General features: G+C 44.7%; 1 protein-coding gene across 1 annotated transcript in view; it reads left to right on the top strand.

Annotated features, from left to right (window-relative positions):
• ncor1 (nuclear receptor corepressor 1) overlaps window positions 1-22,197 on the top strand; it is a 128,721-nt gene that overhangs the window by 3,074 nt on the left and 103,450 nt on the right. The window contains exons 2-3 of the mRNA XM_056284759.1: window positions 12,011-12,203; window positions 22,040-22,134. Of these exons, the coding sequence (XP_056140734.1) occupies window positions 12,090-12,203; window positions 22,040-22,134 (209 nt within the window). The 5' untranslated portion in view covers window positions 12,011-12,089. The remainder of the gene's footprint in view (window positions 1-12,010; window positions 12,204-22,039; window positions 22,135-22,197) is intronic.

Genomic DNA, 22,197 nt, shown 5'->3' with positions numbered 1-22,197 from the left:
CCTTTTTTTCCCCATTTGACTACTTGGCTGTAAAAATATTAAGCCTGGTGTGTATCTTCTATGGCTGATGAATAAAAAAAAAAAGTCTTGTCCTCGTTAGATGGCAATTGATGTAAATTTTCCCGCCTTGCAGTTAGCCTCGTAATATTGATATGACAGTTTTTAACACGGTTGTTTCAGAGCTCGTGTAAAGATGACAGATCCAGAACACAAAACTAAGCTGGGTCCCAGCAAGAGACCAGAAGACTTGAAGCATATGAAGTTGAAATGTACTAAAAATAACATAGCCTGTTTTCACCAAAACTTTTCGATTTTTTGTTTCTTTTGATAGCATAATTCCACAGTCCATAAAGAAGGCAGTTAGCTCTAAGTTGTTCTTTGGCTCAGTAGGCATTTGTTTGTGTTTAGGGGTGTTGGAAATGGGCTTTGACCGAATCCTCTGCAGGCGATTGGATCAGCCTTTCATCAGTCAGAGTTGCAAACCCTGTGTCGTATATAGCTAGAGTACCACGGCACCCGGGTAGCGTAGGCAGTCTATTCCGTTGCCTATCAACACGGGGGTCAGCAGTTCGAATCCCTGTGTTACCTCCGGCTTGGTTGGGCGCCTCTGCAGACACAGTTGACCGTGTCTGCGGGTGGGAAGCCGGATGTGAAGAGTAGGGTTATTGGCCTAGTTAGTACAATTGGGGAGAAGAAAAAAAAGGGGGGGGGATTAAAAATAGCTAGAGCACCACATTTCCACATGCACTGCTCTATTAGCAGGTCAGTCCATGTAGTAGTAGTTGTTATCTGAGAATGGCCCTCAGTGAAACTTGCGCTCATTTTTCAATGAGGTAATAAAACTCCACTTCTGATAAAATTAAATTCTAAGTCTATAGCAGCATTGATGCTAACCTCTCATTGTGCAGCCATTGTTGACGTTTTCAAAATAACATTGCGCTGCTTATTGTCGCCGTTGTCGTCACCGCGTCATAGCAAAAACTAAGCTTGCAAGATTTAGGCTGGCTTCACAAGGCTGAGTTACTCTTAATAGTCCTACAAAATCTTTGCATTTTAGGAATTTTGTCACAAGTCACAGTTGAACTGTGAGGACATTTCACTTTCAGAGAACATCTTTCAATAAGCCTCCCCCTGCCAGGAGGAAGTTCACCCGCTCGTCCTCATCCACAGTGGGAATGTGGAGCTGGTTTGGAGGATTGTTAGTAGTGCAGATTCAATTATTTTCTTAAATATTTATTATAAGATATGGTACCTCGGGTGTAAATAACAAGACAGGGTTAATGGTCACACCAATTTGCATATTAAACCGATTGTTTATTCCACTGTATTGTTTATAAGGGTGGGGATACCTGCAGTCAGTGGTGCCCCCAAGGGGTGGCCAGGGGTGGCCACGGCCACCCTGATACTATCCCTGGCCCCCCCAGCCACGAGTCGCATATGCAGAATATGCTTCTGATTATGCATAATATGCTTCTATCTGATATTTTACATTAGGTGCTGTTCATTTAAATCAATAATGTATATTTTTCTTAACTCTCATATTGACAGTTTTTAACTAGCCTATACAGTATACTACAACAGCATCATAGAATTCCCGAAATTCAGTCATGGCTTTTGGTTTTGGTGTGCCACCCCAAGATGTTCAGTGGCCCCATTTGGCCACCCCTATGAAAAATTTCTGGGGGCGCCACTGCCTGCAGTCAGTTGAGACTGAAGAGGTCACTTAGATCAATGATGAGACGTTTCGCTCAATAAACATTGTGTCCAGATGAACTGATTCAACTTTCTGCGATTTCCTTACCTGGATTATTGAGCATGCATGAAGACATTGGGTGTAAATACCCCCCCCCCTTTTCTCGCAATTGTATTTGGTCAGTTAACTTATTTTTCCGAGCTGTCCCGGTCGCTGCTCCACCCCCTCTGCCGATCCGGGAAGGGCTGCAGACTACCACATGCTTCCTCCGATACCTGTGGAGTCGCCAGCCACTTCTTTTCACCTGACAGTGAGGAGTTTCACCAGGGGGATGTAGCGTGTGGGAGGATCACGCTATTCCCCTAAGTTCCCCCTCCCCCCTGAACAGGCGCCTTGACCGACCAGAGGAGGCGCCAATGCAGCAACCAGGACACATAAACCCACATTCGGCTTCCCACCCACGGACACGACCAATTGTGTCTGTAGGGCCGCCCGACCAAGCTGGAGGTACCACGGCGATTCAAACCGGCAATCCCCGTGTTGGTAGGCAGTGGAATAGACCGCTACGCTACTCAGACGCCCAGGTGTAAATACTTTGATTCAAATGGATCTCCAAACTGAAATGCTGTTACAGAGTTCTCGTGTGTTGGGGATTTTGGTGTTTGATCTTTAACTTTGTTTTCTACCTTTACAACCGCGGGCATCGGACAGATGAGTAATGGTGTGGACTGTGCATTAATTGAAATAACGTGGCCGACCTGACGCTTTTTGATCGAATTGGGACTGACCATAGCTGAGGGAATACAGACTTTCTTTTGGCTACTTAACTCCTTAGTAAACTTGCCATTTTGTGTGTGTGTGTGTGTGTGTGTGTGTGTGTGTGTGTGTGTGTGTGGCGTAGGCAGAAATCACAGTGTGGGTGGGCTCGAAATCAGATGGGCCTAGCCTGCCCAAGAGCAATCATACTTGATAGGTTCTGAAATGCATATGTTAACAAAATAGGCCATTACACTATAATTGCCTGAATGCACCACAGTTTAATCATACAAGCCCGATACATGATCAGAGGTAATGTTACAGGCACCAAGACAGAACATTAACAGCCTCGCATAGCCCAGCACGGTGGCCACATATTTACACACACAGCTGACAGATGCAACAGCATCATTAATCAAGCATATGGATAGAGGTACATGTCGCAGGTCCCTGGGGGTTGGGATCCCATGAACAGGTAATAATTGTGGACAGCCTGTTAGGAACAGGGGAGAAGAGAAATAATGAGGAGGGACAGTGTTTGCTGTGTTCTTCAGCTCTGCTCGTTGGGAATCAGGAACAATTTACTGGCATCTCATTCATGTACTTGGGTACACAAAAGAGACGAAATTATGTTTCCCACAGCAGTGCAACACAAAAGACAAAAACACATATCCAAAACCGCCCCAAAACAGCCCCACCAAAAACATACAAAAACAGAGAGAACAAAGCAAAACAAAAAAAAAAACAGTCAACAACACAGTCCATTCAGTAAATTTGCAACACAGTCCAAAAATTTCACTGTCCAGAGAACGAACGCCAGCCAGGATGACTGTCGGAACTGCTGGTCTGCATGGGCTAGCAGTTAGCTTAGCCTGCCCTGCTTCCACATCCTGTCAGACCACCCTCGGTGTTTCCTTTTCGGGCACAGCTTGGACCTACTAGACGCAGCAGACCAGGCTCCCTCAGCCGATCCAACACTAGCTCTCCCAGCCAGACACCTTTGACACACCTCCCCCGCATGCCACACGACAACACAAATGCAGACAGACAAAAACACTGCTCAGTCGACGCTAAGCGAGGCTGCTGCCAGACTGCCCCCGGTGTTATTGGAACTGTCGATCTGCATGGGCGAGCAGTTAGCTTAGCTGTCAGACCGCCCTGGTGCTTCCTCTTTGGGCGCAGCTCCAGGAGGGCTGTGGTCCCTGGGCCCACAGGGTGCAGCAGACCAAGCTCTCCCAGCTGACCCAATGCCTGCTCTCCCAGCTATCAAACGAAATCGACGATCACAGACATAAATCCTCGTAAAAGTTCTTCACACAATGACACAAACTCAGATGTGAACAAAGACCCTGCATAGTTGGCACTGGGTGAGGCCGCCACAAATTGAGTTCGCACTGCAATCTCCCCACACTGGAAGCATCTTTTATTTAAATAATAAATCAATTTTTTCCTCTTATTTGTCTTTGGTGTCTTTACAAATTCTCAATTGTAGAAAAATGATTAGATTGGCTTTTCCTTGCAACAGGTTTCACATATACTCCATAAACTGAATAGTAATAAACCCGTAGCCTATACATTCCATGCATTCTCATCTATCCAAATCTTTAGTTACCTTAGCTTTAGATATAGCTTACATATTCCCTATGGCAATAAACTATGGTCTCGGCACAGTAAAATCGGTGTCATGAATGCTTACATGCGAGTTCTCATGAGTGCTAGTTTCATGTCTTTCAGTTAGATTCATTCAAATCAATGAAACAAAATAAAACTGACTACTGCTGAAGAGGTATTTTAGCTTCTTAAAACCATTAAAACAGAATACTAACTAGCGTTTGATGTACCAGCTAACCAGCATGCTTAGCTACGATCATTCATTCATTCATCTTCAGCCGCTTCTCTGGGGTCGGGTCGCGGTGGGCGGTGGCAAGCAAGCTAAGTAGGGCACTCCAGACGTCCCTCTCCCCACCAACGCCCTCCAGCTCCTCCCGGGGATCCCAAGGCGTTCCCAGGCCAGATTGGACATGTAGTCACTCCAGCGAGTTCTGGGTCTACCCTGGGGTCTCCTCCCAGTTGGCTGTGCCTGCTAAACCTCCAAAGGGAGGCGCCCAGGAGGCATCCTAATCAGATGCCTAAACCGCCTCAACTGGCTCCTTTCGATGCGAAGGAGCAGCGGCTCTACTTTGAGCTCCCTCCGGATGTCCGAGCTCCTCACCCTATCTCTAAGGCTAAGCCCAGACACCCTACGGAGGAAACTCATTTCAGCTGCTTGTATCCGCGATCTCACCCTTTCAATCACTACTCAAAGCTCATGACCATAGGTGAGGGTTGGAATGAAGATTGACTGGTAAATTGAGAGCTTTGCCTTCCAGCTCAGCTCCCTCTTCACCACAACGGTCCGGTACAACGGCTGCATTAGTGCTGATGCTGCACCAATCAATCTCAATCTCCCGCTCCATCTCTGTGAATGTTCATCCAGGTCATGGTTATCCAAAAGAGTTGAATCAAGTGCAACTGGACTTGGTATATATCCGTGAAGACGTTTCGCCTCTCATCCAAGAGGCTTCCTCAGTTTGTGCCTTTCTGACTAGACCAAGCTAGTCTGACTGGCTGGTGATGAGACTCAGAATTTATCCTGGCTGGTCGTTGCCAGGGTAAATTCTGAGTATTCTGGCTGGTGATCTTAAGCTTAGGAATAATGTGCAGTCTGGTAAAGAAGTGCTGCCACATGGTTGCATAAAGCTGTACCTGCCACACAGGTACCATCTGTGAAAATACACATCTGTTACAATACATACTACTGTATGTGCTGAAAGTGCAGTTAAACATTAAAACATTCTTTTTATAAACAAATTAGTGAACTTTTGTTATAAAGGACAACACATGAATACAGTGAGAAAAAAGGTGAATGATGTATGAATTGATTATATGCTTGAGAAAAAAATGAACCAGAAAAGCACAGTTGATGTGCACTAATGTGTAAATCAAAACTTGTAGCCAAATCATTACTAATCTCAATTTATTCATTTAAAATAATAGGGAACAGAATGTGTGTAAAAGAAGTGACAGAACTCAGAATGCAATATAGTTTCTGTGAATCCCATTACTTTTACACATTTTTACACACTAGGTATACAGTTCATCCGGAAAGTAGTCACACCTTTTCACTTTCCCCACATTTTGTTCTGTTACTGCCTTATTCCAAAAGGGATTAAATTCTTTTTTTTCTCATCAATCTACATACAATACCCCATAATGACAAAGTGAAAAAGGTTTTGTAGAAATTTTTGCAAATTTATTAATAATAAAAAACTGAAATATTGCATAAGTATTCACACCCTTTACTCAGTACTTGGTTGAGGCACCCTTGGCAGCGATTACAGCCTCAAGTCTTCTTGGGTATGAAGCTACAAGCTTGGCACACCTATATTTGGGGTATTTCTCCCATTCTTCTCTGCAGATCCTCTCGAGCTCTGTAAGGTTAGATGGGGAGCGTCGCTGCACAGCTATTTTCAGGTCTTTCCAGAGATGTTCAATGGGGTTCAAGTCTGGGCTCTGACTGGGCCACTCAAGGACATTCACAGACTTGTCCCGAAGCCACTCCTTCGTTGTCTTGGCTGTGTGCTTAGGATCGTTGTCGTGTTGAAAGGTAAACCTTCGCCCCAGTCTGAGGTCCTGAGCGCTCTGGAGCAGGTTTACATCAAGGATCTCTCTGCACTTTGCTCCATTCATCTTTCCCTCGGTCCTGACTAGTCTCCCAGTTCCTGCCGCTGAAAAACATCCCCACAGCATGATGCTGCCACCACCATGCTTCACTGTAGGGATGGTATTAGCAAGGTGATGAGAGGTGCCTGGTTTCCTCCAGACGTGACGTTTGGCATTCAGGCCAAAGAGTTCAATCATGGTTTCATCAGACCAGAGAATCTTGTTTCTCATGGTCTTGAGAGTCCTTTAGGTGCTTTCTGGCAAACTCCAAGCTGGCTGTCATGTGCCTTTTACTGAGCAGAGGCTTCCATCTGGCCACTCTACCATAAAGTCCTGATTGGTGGAGTGCTGCAGAGATGGTTGTCTTTCTGGAAGGTTCTCCCGAGGAACGCTGGAGCTATGTCAGAGTGATCATCGGGTTCTTGGTCACCTCCCTGACCAAGGCCCTTCTCCCCCGATTGCTCAGTTTGGCTGGGCGGCCAGCTCTAGGAAGAGTCCTGGTGGATCCAAACTTCTTCCATTTACGAATGATGGAGACCACTGTGCTCTTCGGGACCTTCAAAGCTGTAGAAATTTTTTTGTACCCTTCCCCAGATCTGTGCCTCGATACAATCCTGTCTCGGAGGTCCACAGACAATTCCTTTGACTTCATGGCTTGGTTTCTGCTCTGACATGCACTGTCAACAGTGGGACCTTATATAGACAGGTGTGTGCCTTTCCAAATCATGTCCGATCAATTGAATTTACTACGGGTGGACTCCAATCAAGATGTAAAAACATCTCAAGGATGATTAGTGGAAACAGGATGAACCTGAGCTCAATTTTGAGTGTCATAGCAAAGGGTGTGAATACTTATGTACATGCAATATTTCAGTTTTTTATTTTTAATAAATTTGCAAAAATTTCTATAAAACCTTTGTCACTTTGTCATTATGGGGTATTTGTGTGTAGATTGATGAGAAAAAAAGGAATTTAATACATTTTAGAATAAGATTGTAACATAACAAAATGTGGGGAAAGTGAAGGGTTGTGAATACTTTCCGGATGCACTGTATGTATGCGGTATCATACGAAAGATTTACACTATATGTACAAAAGTATTGGGACACCTGGCCATTACACCTACAGGAGCTTTGATGACATCTCATTCTAAATCCATAGGCATTAAGATGGAGTTGGTCCCCCCCTTTGCAGCTATAACAGCTTCCATCCTTCTGGGAAGGCTTTCCACAAGAATTTGGAGTGTGTCTGTGGGAATTTTTGCACATGTCGAATGAGAAGACCTGGCTCGCAGTTTCCATTCTAGTTCAACCCAAAGGTGTTCGATGGGGTTGAGGTCAGGGCTCTGTGCGCGCCAGTCAAGTTCTTCCACACCAAACTCACCCAACCATGTCTTAATGGACCTTGCTCTGTGCACTGGGGCACAGTCATGCTGGAACAGAAAAGGGCCCTCCCCAAACTGTTCCCACAAAGTTGGAAGCATAGAATTGGCCAAAATGTCTTGGTATGCTGAAGCATTAAGATTTCCCTTCACTGCAACTAAGGGGCCTAGCCAAACCCCTGAAAAACAACCCCATACCATTGTCCCTCCTCCACCAAACTGTACAGCTGGCACAATGCAGTCAGGCAGGTAACGTTTTCCTGTCATCTGCCAAACCCAGACTCATCCATCAGACTGCCAGACAGAGAAGCGTGATTCGTCACTCCACAGAACACGTTTCCACTGCTCCAGAGTCCAGTGGCAGCGTGCTTTACACCACTCCATCCAACGCTTGGCATTGTGCTTGGTGATGTAAGGCTTGCATGCAGCTGCTCGGCCATGGAAACCCATTCCATGAAGCTCCCGGCGCACATTTTTTGTGCTGTTGTTAATGCCAGAGGAAGTTTGGGACTCTGCAGTTATTGAGTCAACAGAGCGTTGGCGACTTTTAGGCATTATGTGCCTCGGCACTCGTTGACCCCGCTGTGTGACTTTACGTGGTCTGCCACTTCGTGGCTGAGTTGCTGTTGTTCCTAAACGCTTCCACTTTTCAATAATACCAGCTGAACGTGGAATATCTAGCAGGGAAGACATTTCACGAACTGACTTATTGCAAAGGTGGCATCCTATGGCAGTACCACGCTTGAATTCACTGAGCTCTTCAGAACGACCCATTCTTTCGCAAATGTTTGTAAATGCAGACTGCATGGCTAGCTCTTGATTTTATACACCTGTGGCAGTGGGTCTGAATGGAACGCATGAATTCAGTGATTAAGAGGTGTGTCCCAATACTTTTGTACATACAGTGTATTTAACACAGCCAGTCAGCCGCCGCCGCAGCCAGGAATCGAACCCGGGCGACTGCGCTAACCAGTCACCCAAAGCGTCCGACCCCTTAGTTGACTGCTTAGCGTAGTCGCCCGTGGTGCGGGTTATCTGTGTTCGATTCCCGGCTGCCACTTGAATTCGCTACAGTATGTTCAGAGTTTACTAATTTTCCATGGACATGTTCAAAGCATTAAAGTTGGGATTTGGGAATGATAGCGTGTCTCTGGTGGTGGGGCTACCCTTTATAATGAGCCTATATTTGGATTAAAATGGTGCGTGGCAGAGGAGAGCTCTTTTGCCGTGGGCAAATGGAAACGAGCGTTGTGTGTGCGCGTTATGGCCAGTCAGCGACCTGTGCGCGGTCGGGACGGGACCAGGGGGGGGGGGTGGGGTGGCTTTGGAGATCGTCTTGTCCTGGTTACGAGCAACACGCTTGAACATAGTCTGGCATGGCAGTCACATAAACCACACGCACACACACACGCACGCACACGCACACCGTAACAGTCGAAATTGCGAACTATACCTTTAAGACAGGGGTCTAATGACGTCATTCCTAGGCGACACAGTACGCCCCTGTCTTAAAGTTACATTTCACAATTTCGACTGCAACAGAAACCAAGAAACACGGACTAAACCGTTACAACACACACACACACACACACACACACACACACACAGAGTGTTGCGTTTGAACGTGCGTGCCCACGTTTTCGGTGAACGGTAAACGGAACCTCTACGTTTGCGACTAACGAACGCGAGCGTCGTTCCCGCCCACAAGAGTGATGAACGGCGCTCACGCGCTGTTTAACGGCCCCCCCCCTCGGCTGTCCGCCATGACTGGTGGCCATTCAGACGCAGCCGCCGGGACTGCCGAGTCAGTTCATACGGATATCTGAAGGACTTTCATGAACAAATTACAGATTCCGACGGAATAAACGTGACATTTGTACACAGCTTTTGTGTCCTGCCGGGTAAAGAAAACAGTAAAATCAGAACGTCAGCCTGATCGACGACGCGTTGGAAACGACACAGTAAGTTGAAGCGTCGGACCACCAGAGTGGCGCGTTAAACAAAACAAAACAAAAAAAAACGGAAAAAATTAACAACTGGTTTGGGGACTGTGAACTTAGTTCAACATTGTGAACTATGATGAATGTGTAGTAGTTAATTTTAATCTGAATTGAACTTTGAGCTAGCCGAGTGTAAACTTGCTCAACCCTGCGCGCGCGCGCGCACACGCACACACACACACACACAAGGCAGACGCAACATCAGCATAAAATCCAACTGTACACAATAAAAACCACCCAATAAACACTTAATATTGAAACAGGCAATAGGCTACTACAGTCCGAAATTGTAAATTAGCTTGCCCTTGATGATTACAGCAGGAGATGACTGGACTTTGTGTGGGTGGTGAGTTGAGAATGGTGCCTGAATTTGAGCTGAATTCTCTTCCTTCTGCGCCTCACGTTTTTTTTTTTTGACAAAATTAAGCAAACTGCTTTGTTTAGCCATGATTTTATCTTGGCCTACATTACTTACTTACTTTTTACTACTTTATTTGATCCCCGTGGGAAAATTCTTCCTCCGCAATTGACCTTTCGCAGAGTCCCGCCCCCCTTAGTTACTGTTGCTATGCCCGTCAAGCATTTCAGAACTATCCAGGAAGTAGCCGGAAAACATCAAAACATGAAGGAAGAAATCAGCGCATTGTGTGGGTAAAAGTAACAGTAATAATACGTTAGCTGTATTAGCTATCAATAATAGCTAGTAGCAAGCTTAGCTTGGAGCAGACAGGTATTTTTGTTGATTTTGGATGGATTAAGCTTGCCATGGGGTCTGCTATACTGCCAAATCTATTGCCGACATTGTGCTTCTTGCGTTCTGGGTTTCGGGAAGGGAAAGAAAATTACACCCCCTCCAAACTTTTCAGATATCTAGTATCCGATTTGCAGATCCCATAGGCACACGACCGTTTCAGCATTTTGTTGTGTGTTTGAAAGCTTGACATACCGTTGCTAAGGTAAGATTGGACAAGCACCGTTCTGGGGCGGTACTTTGCGAAAGTTCAATTTAACCCATCCTACCTGTGTAGCTAGGAGCAGTGAGCAGCTGCCGTGCAGTGCCCGGGGACCAACTCCAGTTCGTCTTGCCATACCTTGGTCAGGGGCACAGACAGGAGTATTAACTCTAACATGCATGTCTTTTTGATGGTGGGGGAAACTGGAGCGCCCGGAGAGAACCCACCGCAGACGAGGAGAACATGCAAACTCCACACAGAAAGGACCTGGGACGACCCCCCAAGGTTGGACAACCCCGGGGTTCAAACCCAGGACCTCCTTGTTGTGAAGCGACAGTGCTAACCACTGTGCCACCGTACCGCCCAAATTACAAACAGCTAACTAGCGGAAAGTAGGCTTCTGTTCCTCTGTGCAATCCCAGATAGCAACATTGCTGTGGCCTGGACCCGTCCTACACCCGACTTTCATCTTTTTTTTCATCCAGCCCACATACCACATGGAATGATGGCACTTGGTCGGTCCACTCCTGTTTGCCAGATCTGGGCCAGAACCAAGCCATAGATAACAATGCCACATGTGCCACATATTAACAAAGGTGGCCCATATTTGTTTTGTGATATTTGGGCGGGCCATATTCACCATTCACCACACGGGCCCCTTCAGGATTACGTCCAAATTACATGTTGCCGAGAGCGCCGCATCTTTGCCAAAAAAGGCCCACATTTGATTTGGCATATTTGGGCTATATTTGTTATTGTACATATGGGCCACTTCAGGCTCACATCCATTTTGTCAGGACCAGAAGAAGGCCATCAGTGCTGCATCATTGCCTGAAGTGACCCACATCCGAATGCTGTCTGGGATGCATGCGCTGTACACTGAGTGAAAGGCTGCTCACAATCTGGCATTTGTGAAATGCACTGCCACTCAAAAAATCGGACCTATCATCACCACATGGTAAGCAATAAACAAGAATTGTTTTATTTTTATTTGTCACGTGGTCAGATAACAGAAACAGTATTCATTGACTGCTGTCCCTCGGATGATCCACCAAAATGGAAGCCTTCTGATTGGGTGGGCCTGAATGCCAAATGGGTGAGCCCAGGCCCACCTAGGCCCACGCACAGCTATGTGGCAGGTGTGTGTTAAGACATAGGAGTCTCACCTCTGTTTATCAGTGGACAGTGCCAAGTACCTTTGCAACAGAAATTAGGCTAATTGCGGTGGAGGCCATTATCCATTGTTAGGTGATTAACTCATTGGTAGTGACAGGAATATTACTGATGAAAATACTCTGCCATTTGGTATGGCCGCTGCAGCAGTTGCTCACTCAGGATGGTGCGAGCCAATGTCTTTTTCTTTTATTAATTGCATCTATTTATTTGGTTCCAGTTTGTTAACATTTTCTATTCTTGTACTTTTGGCTTGCTTATTCTTTTCATCCCAGCTTCTGTATTGTTTAAAAACACGTATGGTGGTCTGTTTTCTCTGCATGAGAATCTTAAATACCCTGTCTTGCCATAGGTGGTTGGGGTCTCCGGCCATGTTTGAGGTTGATCCCTGATCCATATTGCAGCAGCAGCGGTCTGGTTGCTCTGAGCTCATGATGTCCAGTAGCTCGGGCTACCCCCCCAGCCAGGGGACCTTCAGCAGTGAGCAGAACCGATTCCCACCACAGTCTGTGCAGTACACCTTCAGCAACACACGCCATCAACAGGTAAAGCCCTCTCTGTACATTGATGCCCTGCAAGCCATTTTTATAATCGGTTAACCCAGTTGTGTTCAATGGTGGCACCAAGTAACAGTCTACTGTCACTGTGTGTGTGTGTGTGTGTGTGTGTGTGTGTGTGTGTGTGTGTCTTTGATTGCTTTACTGGACTAATAGTCCAATAGTGCCCATGTTAATGCTAATTATTTGTGTTGACTTATGCTCATAGCATTGGTGTAAACACAAAAAGTTATTAATATACTTATGAATGACAACAAGCTCTTAATTGGAAGTTTTGAAGTTTGAATTTTTGCTCTAGATTTCTGGTCTTGAGAGCTTGACACTAAGTATTGTCTGGGATAAGGTTTTTGTTGTTGTTTTTTGCGAAGTGAATTTTGCTCAGAGTGTTGTCTAATGTAATTATAACAAAAAAAAGTTTTTTTGACTTAGCTATTCTGTTCAGTAAAGTTATTGTAAAACCTGCCAACTTTAAAAGTATAAATGCTTCAAATTCATTCACAGTCCTACTAGGAACTTGATTTGCAGTACGGATTTCAGCAAAATGCACATCATGGGCCTTAACATCTCACAAAATGCACAGGACATATTAGGGCTACTGTTGTTCATACTGTATGTGTACCTTCAAATCACCTGTGTTATATAGGCATGTAGATTTAGTACCTGCTTCATAACCGATGTCCATTTAATGATTTGCATATAAGCAAACCCAGAATTTTACACTGTATCCAGCTGATGCTGAATGGGAGGATGATTTGAGATTCAAAGCTGTAACATGAGGTGTGCTCCAGCTACTATAAAGGTTTTGCAGCATTTCAACCATTTATACCCTTTGAGGTGGCGCAGTGGTTAGCGTGGTCGCCTCACAGCAAGAAGGTCCTGGGTTTGAGCCCTGAGGTAGTCCAACCTTGGGGGCCGTCCTGGGTCATCCTCTGTGTGGAGTTTGCATGTTCTCCCCATGTCTGCATGGGTTTCCTCTGGGTGCTCCGGTTTCCTCCCGCAGTCCAAAGACAAGCAGGTCAGTTGAATTGGCCATAACTAAATTGTCCCTAGGTGTGAATGTGTGTGTGTGTGTGTGTGTGTGTGTGTGTGGGGGGGGGCATTGTGATGGCCCGGCAGCCTGTCCAGGGTGTCTCCCTGCCTGCCGCCCAATGACTGCTGGGATAGGCTCTAGCATCTCCGCGACCCTGAGAGCAGGATAAGTGGTTTGGATAATGGATGGATGTACTCTTTGAGCATCCCTCCTCTTGGGGTTTTTATTTTGCTCAGTGTTGGGAGATAAAATAAATCAAGATATTGCTGGAAAAGCAATTTCCAGATGTTAAATATCATCTTTGATCCAGATACATTTATTCCGGTAATGTAGCTACTGACATCAATTCTGTCGTGCAGAATCCTAATCATGTTATACATTACTGACGTCAACCTTTTACTAGAAAATTTACAACTCCCCATACTACAGATTTGGTTAAAATCCTTGAAGGTTATCTAGAGGTAATGCCTTAAATGTTTTTGTTGAAAAGTGCAGGAACTGCAGGGTGGACAGGGAATGATATGGAGCATAGGTCCTGAGTTGGATTTGAACCCAGGGTGTTGCTGCTAGGTCTGTGGTATGTTTCCACTGGTCAAGCCACATGGGCTAGCTTGTCTACCTACACTCCATTTTGTGAAAACTACCAAACACCTCACACTGAAAACCATGTTGCTAATTACGAGAGACCGTTCTCCCTGTTAATGTAAAGGGAGTTATATGTTCTCAAAATACAATGTCAAGTCAAGTCAATTTTATTTGTATATTCGCAATAAAGGTTTGACATGAAGTTGCGATAAAATACATTTGTTTTCTTCTATTTTAAAAAAAAAATTTCTGATTTTCCCTTTATTTTCTCTCAATTTAGTGGCCAATTGATCCGTTTTTAGTTCAGACACCCACCCTCGTACTGCATGCGTTCGCCAACTGCATCTCCTTTGCCGGCAGTCTCAAAGGAGACGCCTCCCCACTTTCGTGACAAGGCGAATCCAGGCCGAACCACTGCTTTTTCCGACACACACAGAGACGCATTCATGTGACGAACCCAAGCTGACCCCCCCCCCCCCCCCCCCGAAGACAGTGTTGCCAATTACTGCTGCTTCATCTAGTCCGGCCATAGTCAAATCTACAATTGTTTTCTAATTACATGCAGGATCAGCACCATGAGCTTAGTCCTAAAGTAGACCCTCATTCTGGTAATGAAGCACATTCTCCAGTTTGGAAAAGTTTGATTTGCTTTCCGACAAGTAGAAATTCAGTGTGACTTATCTGATGGAAAACGATTACCGCAAAGAATGTAAACTCGAAGTATCTTTCTGTCATACCAGCCACATTATTTGTTATCTCCAGTAAAACCAGTTGTTCTTGTATCAGAGGTTAATGTAACAGCAGAGGCAGCAAAACTTTAATACAGCTCGATAATAACGTAGATGCCATGGGTGGTGCCGTGGATGCAGTACTTGTGGACACGTTGGAGTTGTACCATGGTGTCAGGGAGCAACATCACATGGGGCTTGGGGGATTTTCTTGTCTTGTTATAAGAGCTCAACTGATGTACATGCAATGATCAGCTTGGATTTATTGTTCATTGGCCTCTATTAATCTGTTCTCACATGTTGACGTCTCAGCAATATGGCACAAAACTCAATACTTCAGCACAACCGCTTGAAGCTAATTTCTTCCTTTGCACTGGACAGCTGAAGATTCCAGTGTAGATAAGTGGCTAGGTATTATTATGTTTTTTAGCTAATCCATATTAATGCATAATTTGACTGTCCTCTTTTAGTTTTGGAGCCAAGTACCGGTTTGAAATAAAGTATTGACCTAGTAATACAAATCAAGATGCAGATGGGCTGTTAAGGCACCCCCAGGAACCCTCACTAGAAGACGATGCTTTTCTCGAGGAAAAGGAGAGAATTGAGGAGCTTCGCCAACTTGTGCTAGACAGGCATAACGAAGTACTGTCATTGGACACGTTCACTGCCCTCTGCCAAAGACACTCACTTAGACTGGAGGTCTGTGAATATCCCCAGGAACCCCTCGCCTTAGTAGAGTCCCTAGCAGTGGGCCCCTCTGCTATTCCCCTGAGTTATGTACATTTGCCTTGCACAAGGAACTGTTCCTGGTTGACTCGAGAGGACTGGGGTAGGGCACAGAGGTCAGACCTGTCCATAAGGCGTGTCATCCAGCTCATTGAGAGAGACACTAAGCCCTCATTCAGAGAGACCAAGCTGGAGCTACTGGAGGTGAGGCTCTTCCTCAGAGAGTGGAACTGACTCAAACTCAAAGATGGAGTCCTGTCCAGGAGATATGTTGACAGAGGAACAGAAGGCTACCAGTTAGTCTTGGCTGAGGAATACAAAGCCAAAGCATTAGAAGGTGTTCATGATGAGGTAGGGCACCTTGGTTTTGAGCGCCCCCTTAACTTGGCCCATGCCTGTTTCTACTGGCCAAAGATGGCTCAAGCAGTCGACGTGAAGTGTCACACGTGTGAGAGATGCTTCCGAAGAAAAATAAACCCCGAGAGGGCCGCTCCGATGATGAACATCAGCACAAGCTCTACCACCTTGAATTTGTCTGCATGGACTATTTGTCTATTGAACCAGACAACAGAGACACATGAAATGTATTGGTGATTACAGACCACTTCACCAAGTTTGCTGTGGCAATTCCCACAAAAGACCAAAAAGCAAGGACTGTAGCTAAAGTGCTCAGGGAGAACTTCATTGTTCACTACGGGTTCCCTGCCTGCCTTCATAGTGATCAGGGAAGAGACTTTGCAAGTCACACCATAAAAGAGCTGTGTACCTTGATAAGAGCAGAAAAGGTAAGGACTACTCCCTATCATCCTCGTGGGAACCCAGTCGAAAGATTCAACAGAACCCTGCTTGGCATGCTTGGAACACTGGAGGACAAAGACAAGTACCACTGGAGAGACTTCATGAAACCCCTTGTCCATGCAGAAATTTGCACAAAGAACAACACCACCGGCTACTGTCTTTATGAGCTGATGTTTGGCAGGCAACCAACCCTCTCAATCGACCTAGTTCTGGGATTCCAGCCACAGGGGAATCAGGCCAAGACTCACTCTGAGTATGTAAAAGGCCTTCGAGAGTGGCTGCGGGAAAGCTATGCTCTAGCTGCAGAGAGTACACGGAAGATGGGAGAGAAGAATATGACAAGGTTCAATGCTAAGGTCAGAACAGCAGAACTGATGGCAGGTGACAGAGTCTTAGTACAAAATATCAACATCAGAGGGAAACACAAGCTTGTGGACAGATGGAAGAGAGGGATCTCTATAGTGGAGAAGAGGATGGGAGATGGACCGGTCTATGTCATCAGGCCGGAAAAGGGTGACGGCCCCATACGTACCCTACACAGGGACCTCCTTTTACCATGTGGATTTCTACCTGTCACCGATGGGAAGGAAGCTGGGCAAAAAGGCCCGTCTGAGTTGATGAGGTTGACATCCAGAGAGTGGCTAGTAATGGAATATAAGGGGCAACACACTGATCCGTGAAGAGGATGTTGATGTCTGCAGCGGCAGTGATGAAGAGGAACTTATGGTGATGCACAGGCCCGAAGTGACTGTGATGAGACCCTTCATTAAGACTGTGGAAAGGAGAGTTGAGAGAAGGCCGCGCAGACTCGGATTGGACCTGGAGCAGACTCATACTGTTGACAGCTTGGAAGCTGCCATTGACAGTATCCGTCATGCCCTGGACCATTCACCCCAAAGAGAGCTTCAGGAGTATGAAATGGAGCCTCTTCATGACAACTTTGAGCTTGGGGATACAAATCAACAATATGAGTGTGATGACAGATCGGCTGTCACAGCTGTAGACGGTGAAGTAGCTGTGCCCATCAATCCTCCACTTCAAGATGAACAGTCAGAAAACAGAGACCCACAAGCTGAAATCAGAAGGTCAAGCAGACCGCGACAACGGCCTGGTAGACTGCACTACAACAGCATTGGAGAACCCTTGATCCTGGCCATTGCTGCATTTTGCAAGAGTCTGGAAGGCCTCCTTCAGTGACCTGCCGAGTGGAGGACGCATGAAGGGACTCGCGTGTTCTGGGGGGGAGTATGTAGCCCATGCTACTTCACAATCCCAGTATACCTTCCTGACAGCCCCCAACCGAAATGGTTAATTTGTTGACGCTCCCTAAAGAGCAAAACATGCGACAGGCAGTGACATCACCGCAGCAACACAGAATCAGCGCAAAGCCCGGGTAGTCTGTTGCTCTCTGCTGACTGTGCAGCAAAGCAGAGCGGGAGACCAGACAGAAGAAATTAATTAGGCAGAGTGAACTTTGAGACTTGAAAAGTGAACATAAAGACCTGAGGAGCGAACATAGAGACCTAAAATGTCAGCATATAGACTTGAGAGTAAATAGAGAGACCCGGAAAAGAGAAACGAAGAAAAGGATATCACAGGAGAAATAGAGGATACAGAGGAATATATGGTGGCACTGATCGAAGAAGTGGACTTCACATTGGGGGTGAACACTGGAGGAGAAGACTACTCATCACTGTATGAGAGCATTCTTTTTCAGTTAATCAACTCCAAATGTTATCAGCCAATATATTGAATACTCTTTTTACTATCCCCGCCAGACATTAGCCTGGGAGGGGTTTATGCGTTTGGCCGTGTGTGTGTGTGTGTGTGTGTGTGTGCATGCGAGTGCGTACGTGTGTGTTCGCAGCTAATCTTGCAAATTACTGGACCCATCAACCTAAAATTTTTTATGCAGTTATAACTATGATGAAAAACGTCTCATGGTTGCAGCGATTCAAAACCTTCAAAAAAAGTATGTCGTTGCCCGATCTAAGTCCATCGTGTGCATGCATGATTCACATCTACGGTTGATCGGGCGGTGACAGAGTCAAAACGTGTATTTGGCTTAGTCTAGAAAGTAAACAAGAATTCCTTCGTATTTCGCAAGTCAGCAAATCATTCACTGCTGATCTCAGCACAGGACAACTGGAGGAACACTGGATGAATAAAAAATAATAACCTCTGTCTTATTTCCCCCCAGGTTTGGGGTTAGACCAAAATGGTCGCATAGCAAACCTTTTCTTTTTGGAACGCGCAAGTTCATAGTACTTGGTCGCATTCATGCGAGGGTCCGCCAAGGAGGCTGCGCATCCACAGACTGACAGGCAAAACGTTTTTATTAGGTAGATTTTTTTTTTTTAGCTTGAGCGTTGCATATTAAAAACTTTTTTTCTCCATATTTCCCATTCAATCGACTTGGGCGCTGCGCAAAAGTTTTATAATGGAAGGAAAAACAACTTTTTTTCTGTCATTGTGTGCGTGTATCCGCTGCTAATCTCACGTACTATTGGGGCTGTCAGCCTAATTACTTGTGTGCACATTTTTGACTGTCAGGGTTCGTACGGTCATGAAAAACCTGGAAAAGTCATGGAATTTTAAAATGCAATTTCCAGGCCCTGGAAAAGTTATGGAAAATAATATTTTTTCAGAAGTTTTGGAAAAGTCATGGAACTATATCTAAAGTTTCATCAATTAATCCAAACAAAATCGATGTGTCATAATAAAATGAAAATTGCCCCGGACCGTCGTGATATGTTGGTGGTGTGAAAAGTTTATTCAGTCTGGCTCAGTCTGTGTTACTGGGCATGCGCCGTGCAAGCGCCTAGGAACTGCAGGCACGCCCACTAGCCTGGAGTTGCTTCTGCTAGCAAACGGACGATTTCGACAAAATGCCAGGGAAGTGCAGCTTCAATAATGCATGGCTTTTTAAGGGTAAATACCAGTTATGGCTGGCAAAAGACACTGCTCGTTAGCCACTTGAAGGGGAAAAACACAAGACTGTAGCTGCAGTTGCTAGCAGCGCAATACCCATAGGTGAGTTTATGAACGCGGACGCTGTGAGGACATCCAGCAACACTACTACAGTTTCCACGGCAACAAAGCAGACAACTTTGGACGTTTCTGCAAAAAATGAAGTCCTCAAAGCGGAGATACTGTGGGCACTAAAAATCATGAATTCGCACTACTCATTCAAGTTATCCGAGGACACGAGCCGTGTTTTCGCTGCCATGTTCCCGGACAGCCAGATTGCAGCGAAATGTACCTGTGGTGAGAACAAGTGTGCCTATGTCTGCACTTTTGGGCTTTATCCGCCGCACTTTAAAAGAATCTTACTGTCAGAAGTGTCCCAACAAAAGGCATATGTAGTGCTGTTTGACGAAAGCCTAAACCACCATTTGCAGTCCAAACAAATGGATTTACACGTGAGGCGGTGGGATGGAGCAGAAGTAAAGACTGAAGACTACACATTGAGTTCCAGACTTTGCATATTCCGTCTCTAGTTTTAGGAGTGAAAGTTCATTTTGGAAGATTTATTTAATTTATTTATGTTATGTCTTTTTTTTTTATATTGACAACTCATGTACTGATTACTGAGTAATCAGTAGTTAGCTCTGGCATTCCTACCCCAATGCACTATTTCTCTCTGTTTATCTCTGACAGAAAATGTGATGGCATTTTTATCTTTTGAGACATTGACAAAAATGTTAAACCGTTGGAATTAAAATATGAGAAAATGTATCGAAGTGTGCCTGTCTGGTGTTTTTTTTGTTTTAGAGAGGCACCATACATTTCAGATGTAAACCTAATTTTACTTAGAGTTACGATAATTAGTTTTCGGTGGTCCCATTGAGATTAAATAATTTCTTTTGGTCATGGAAATTCAGTAAAAGGTTTTGGAGAAGTCATGGAAAATCATGGGTGACAAAGTGTAAGAACCCTGGACTGTATGATCAAGGAACTCTCATGGTTGCAGTGATTCAAAACCTTTGAAAAACTTGTTTTATACCACAATTGAGTGTTAACTCCTCAGCTGGTTTTTCACCAAGCTCGAGCCACAGAGACAGGGAGATTCGCCTGGCGGGGATCTGCAAGCTACTGAGTGCACTCTTCTAGTTTCTTCTGCAGGCCTATCAGTGTCAGACCACAAAATTGTTGGATGGACCACACTTATAATAATAACTGATAATACAGCCAGCATCACGGACATATATTTATGTTCATATGTTATTTTTTAAAGCAGAATTTAACTACCAGTGATCTTAATTTTTACCGTCAGTAAAATCCAAGGTTCCAGCAGACAGACACCAATTTGTGGCTCCTTACTGGCAAGGTCAAAGATGCAGATGGGATTTTCTTTCCCTTTGACAGTCTGTTTTCTTGATAGGCCTATATTTGGATATACCTGGTAGGAAGAATAGTGGTTTGTGAGGCCTGTAACATCCAGTCTTGAGAGGGATGAAGAAGAAAAAGCTTTTATGTGCCTCTTCACAACTTCCCTGTCATTCCAAAGGAGGCCAAATCAGAATTATGTCAAAGTTGAAGAAACACTACCTATACTGGCTTTGATTATTCTCTTTGGAAAATTTGTTTAAATTTAAGTTTGAATAATGATGGTTGCAGTGTTTTGGGCAAAAAAATAAAAAAAAATTGGGCACCTCTTTTGGACAATTGTCAGTACAATAAAATAGTAACGTTTTTGGAACCATTTTGAAGAAGTTAAATTCCTTCTGCAGGCAAATTATTGCTTCTGCATGTTTAAATTAAGGCTTTTCCATGTGGACAGTGTTAGGTTCCAGAGTTTTCCTTCCAGTTAGGTACAGCAATGTAGAAGGAAAATTCTGTTCTTATTACATATTTCAATGTCTAAGAGGGTAATGAGGAAGGCAGTTCATAGATAATTATTCAAGAATGCTTGGATATGATTTCACTTTATCACACATTTCACTAGCACTTCTGTTTGCTTGCTGCTGTGATATTTTGTAGACTGTTTGATTGGCTTTTAGAATGAGGCACTTCTTGGAAGTTTGTTTCCACAGAAAACTGTCTGGGGCACATTTCTGGGCATTTGCAGTATTTGCTTAAATCTGGGGCTGAATAGACTGGGATTTTGAACATTTTGTCTAACCCCGTTTACTTGTTTCAGGTTTGTTTGCAGGTCACAGTGTGCTGATAGTGTTTGTTGTTCTTTGCCTAGTCATTGATTGACATTTTAGACTATTAAACATGTTCGAGTCATTTTGGTGCCCAGCAGTTTAAGTATGGCTGGTGAATATCACAGGGGATTAGCCATTTTGTTGTTCATTAATTGAAAAGACTTCAATAATGTAGGGTGAAAGCTAAATCAAAAGATAGCCCAGCTATAATAATGGATTGCTACCACACCCTGAAGTGATTTGCCTTAAAGGGTAATTTAAACTTGTAATGTAACCTTGTTTCAGCCTGCCATCGCCTGATACTTATGAAAAATACTTATTTGTATTTTGAAGAGCAAGGTAGGAAAAGGGGTGTGTCCCGAAAACAGGGTGCCGTGAAGATCCACTCAGACAATTTGCAGTTTTTTTGTTTTTTTTGTTGTTTTTTTTGTTTAGTTTCTGCCCACTGACATCAGACTACCTCAGGGTCAGCCCTTTAAAAAAAAAATCCATTTTCTTTTCCATTGAAAGCAGCTTGGTGAAGTTATCTTGGCCATTGTTGAAATTCCACCCAGCATTGATAGATTCCACCAGGTAGAAGGCATGTCTTTACACTTTAAAAAAATGTGACTCAGGATTTAGTTGCACTTTAATGGTGGCTTTGCTTTTACCTGTCATCCTTTGTTTGGTTAGACTGAGCTTCTCTTCATCTCTGGACATTTGAGTTTCCCATTGTCCTGCTTTTAGAAAGTTTCTTGGCTAATATTTTTATTTGATTTGATGTAGCTTAATTTTCCTGAACCTTTGCTTGATTTTGTCCTCCAGGAATTCACTGTCTCAGACTACCGGGCTCACATGCAGGATCCGCAAGGTCGGAGAAGACCTTCCCTGCTCTCAGAGTTCCACCCTGGAACTGAAAGGTGAGCTCCTTAACATAATGGGCCGCATCTTACACACGGCACAAAGCGCAGCGCAAGTGTCTT

Source organism: Lampris incognitus, chromosome 8, assembly GCF_029633865.1.
Source record: "Lampris incognitus isolate fLamInc1 chromosome 8, fLamInc1.hap2, whole genome shotgun sequence".
In the NCBI taxonomy this organism is placed as follows: Eukaryota; Metazoa; Chordata; class Actinopteri; order Lampriformes; family Lampridae; genus Lampris; species Lampris incognitus.
The sequence above is the reverse complement of the archived record's forward strand: the minus strand, read 5'-3'. Positions and strand labels throughout refer to the sequence as shown.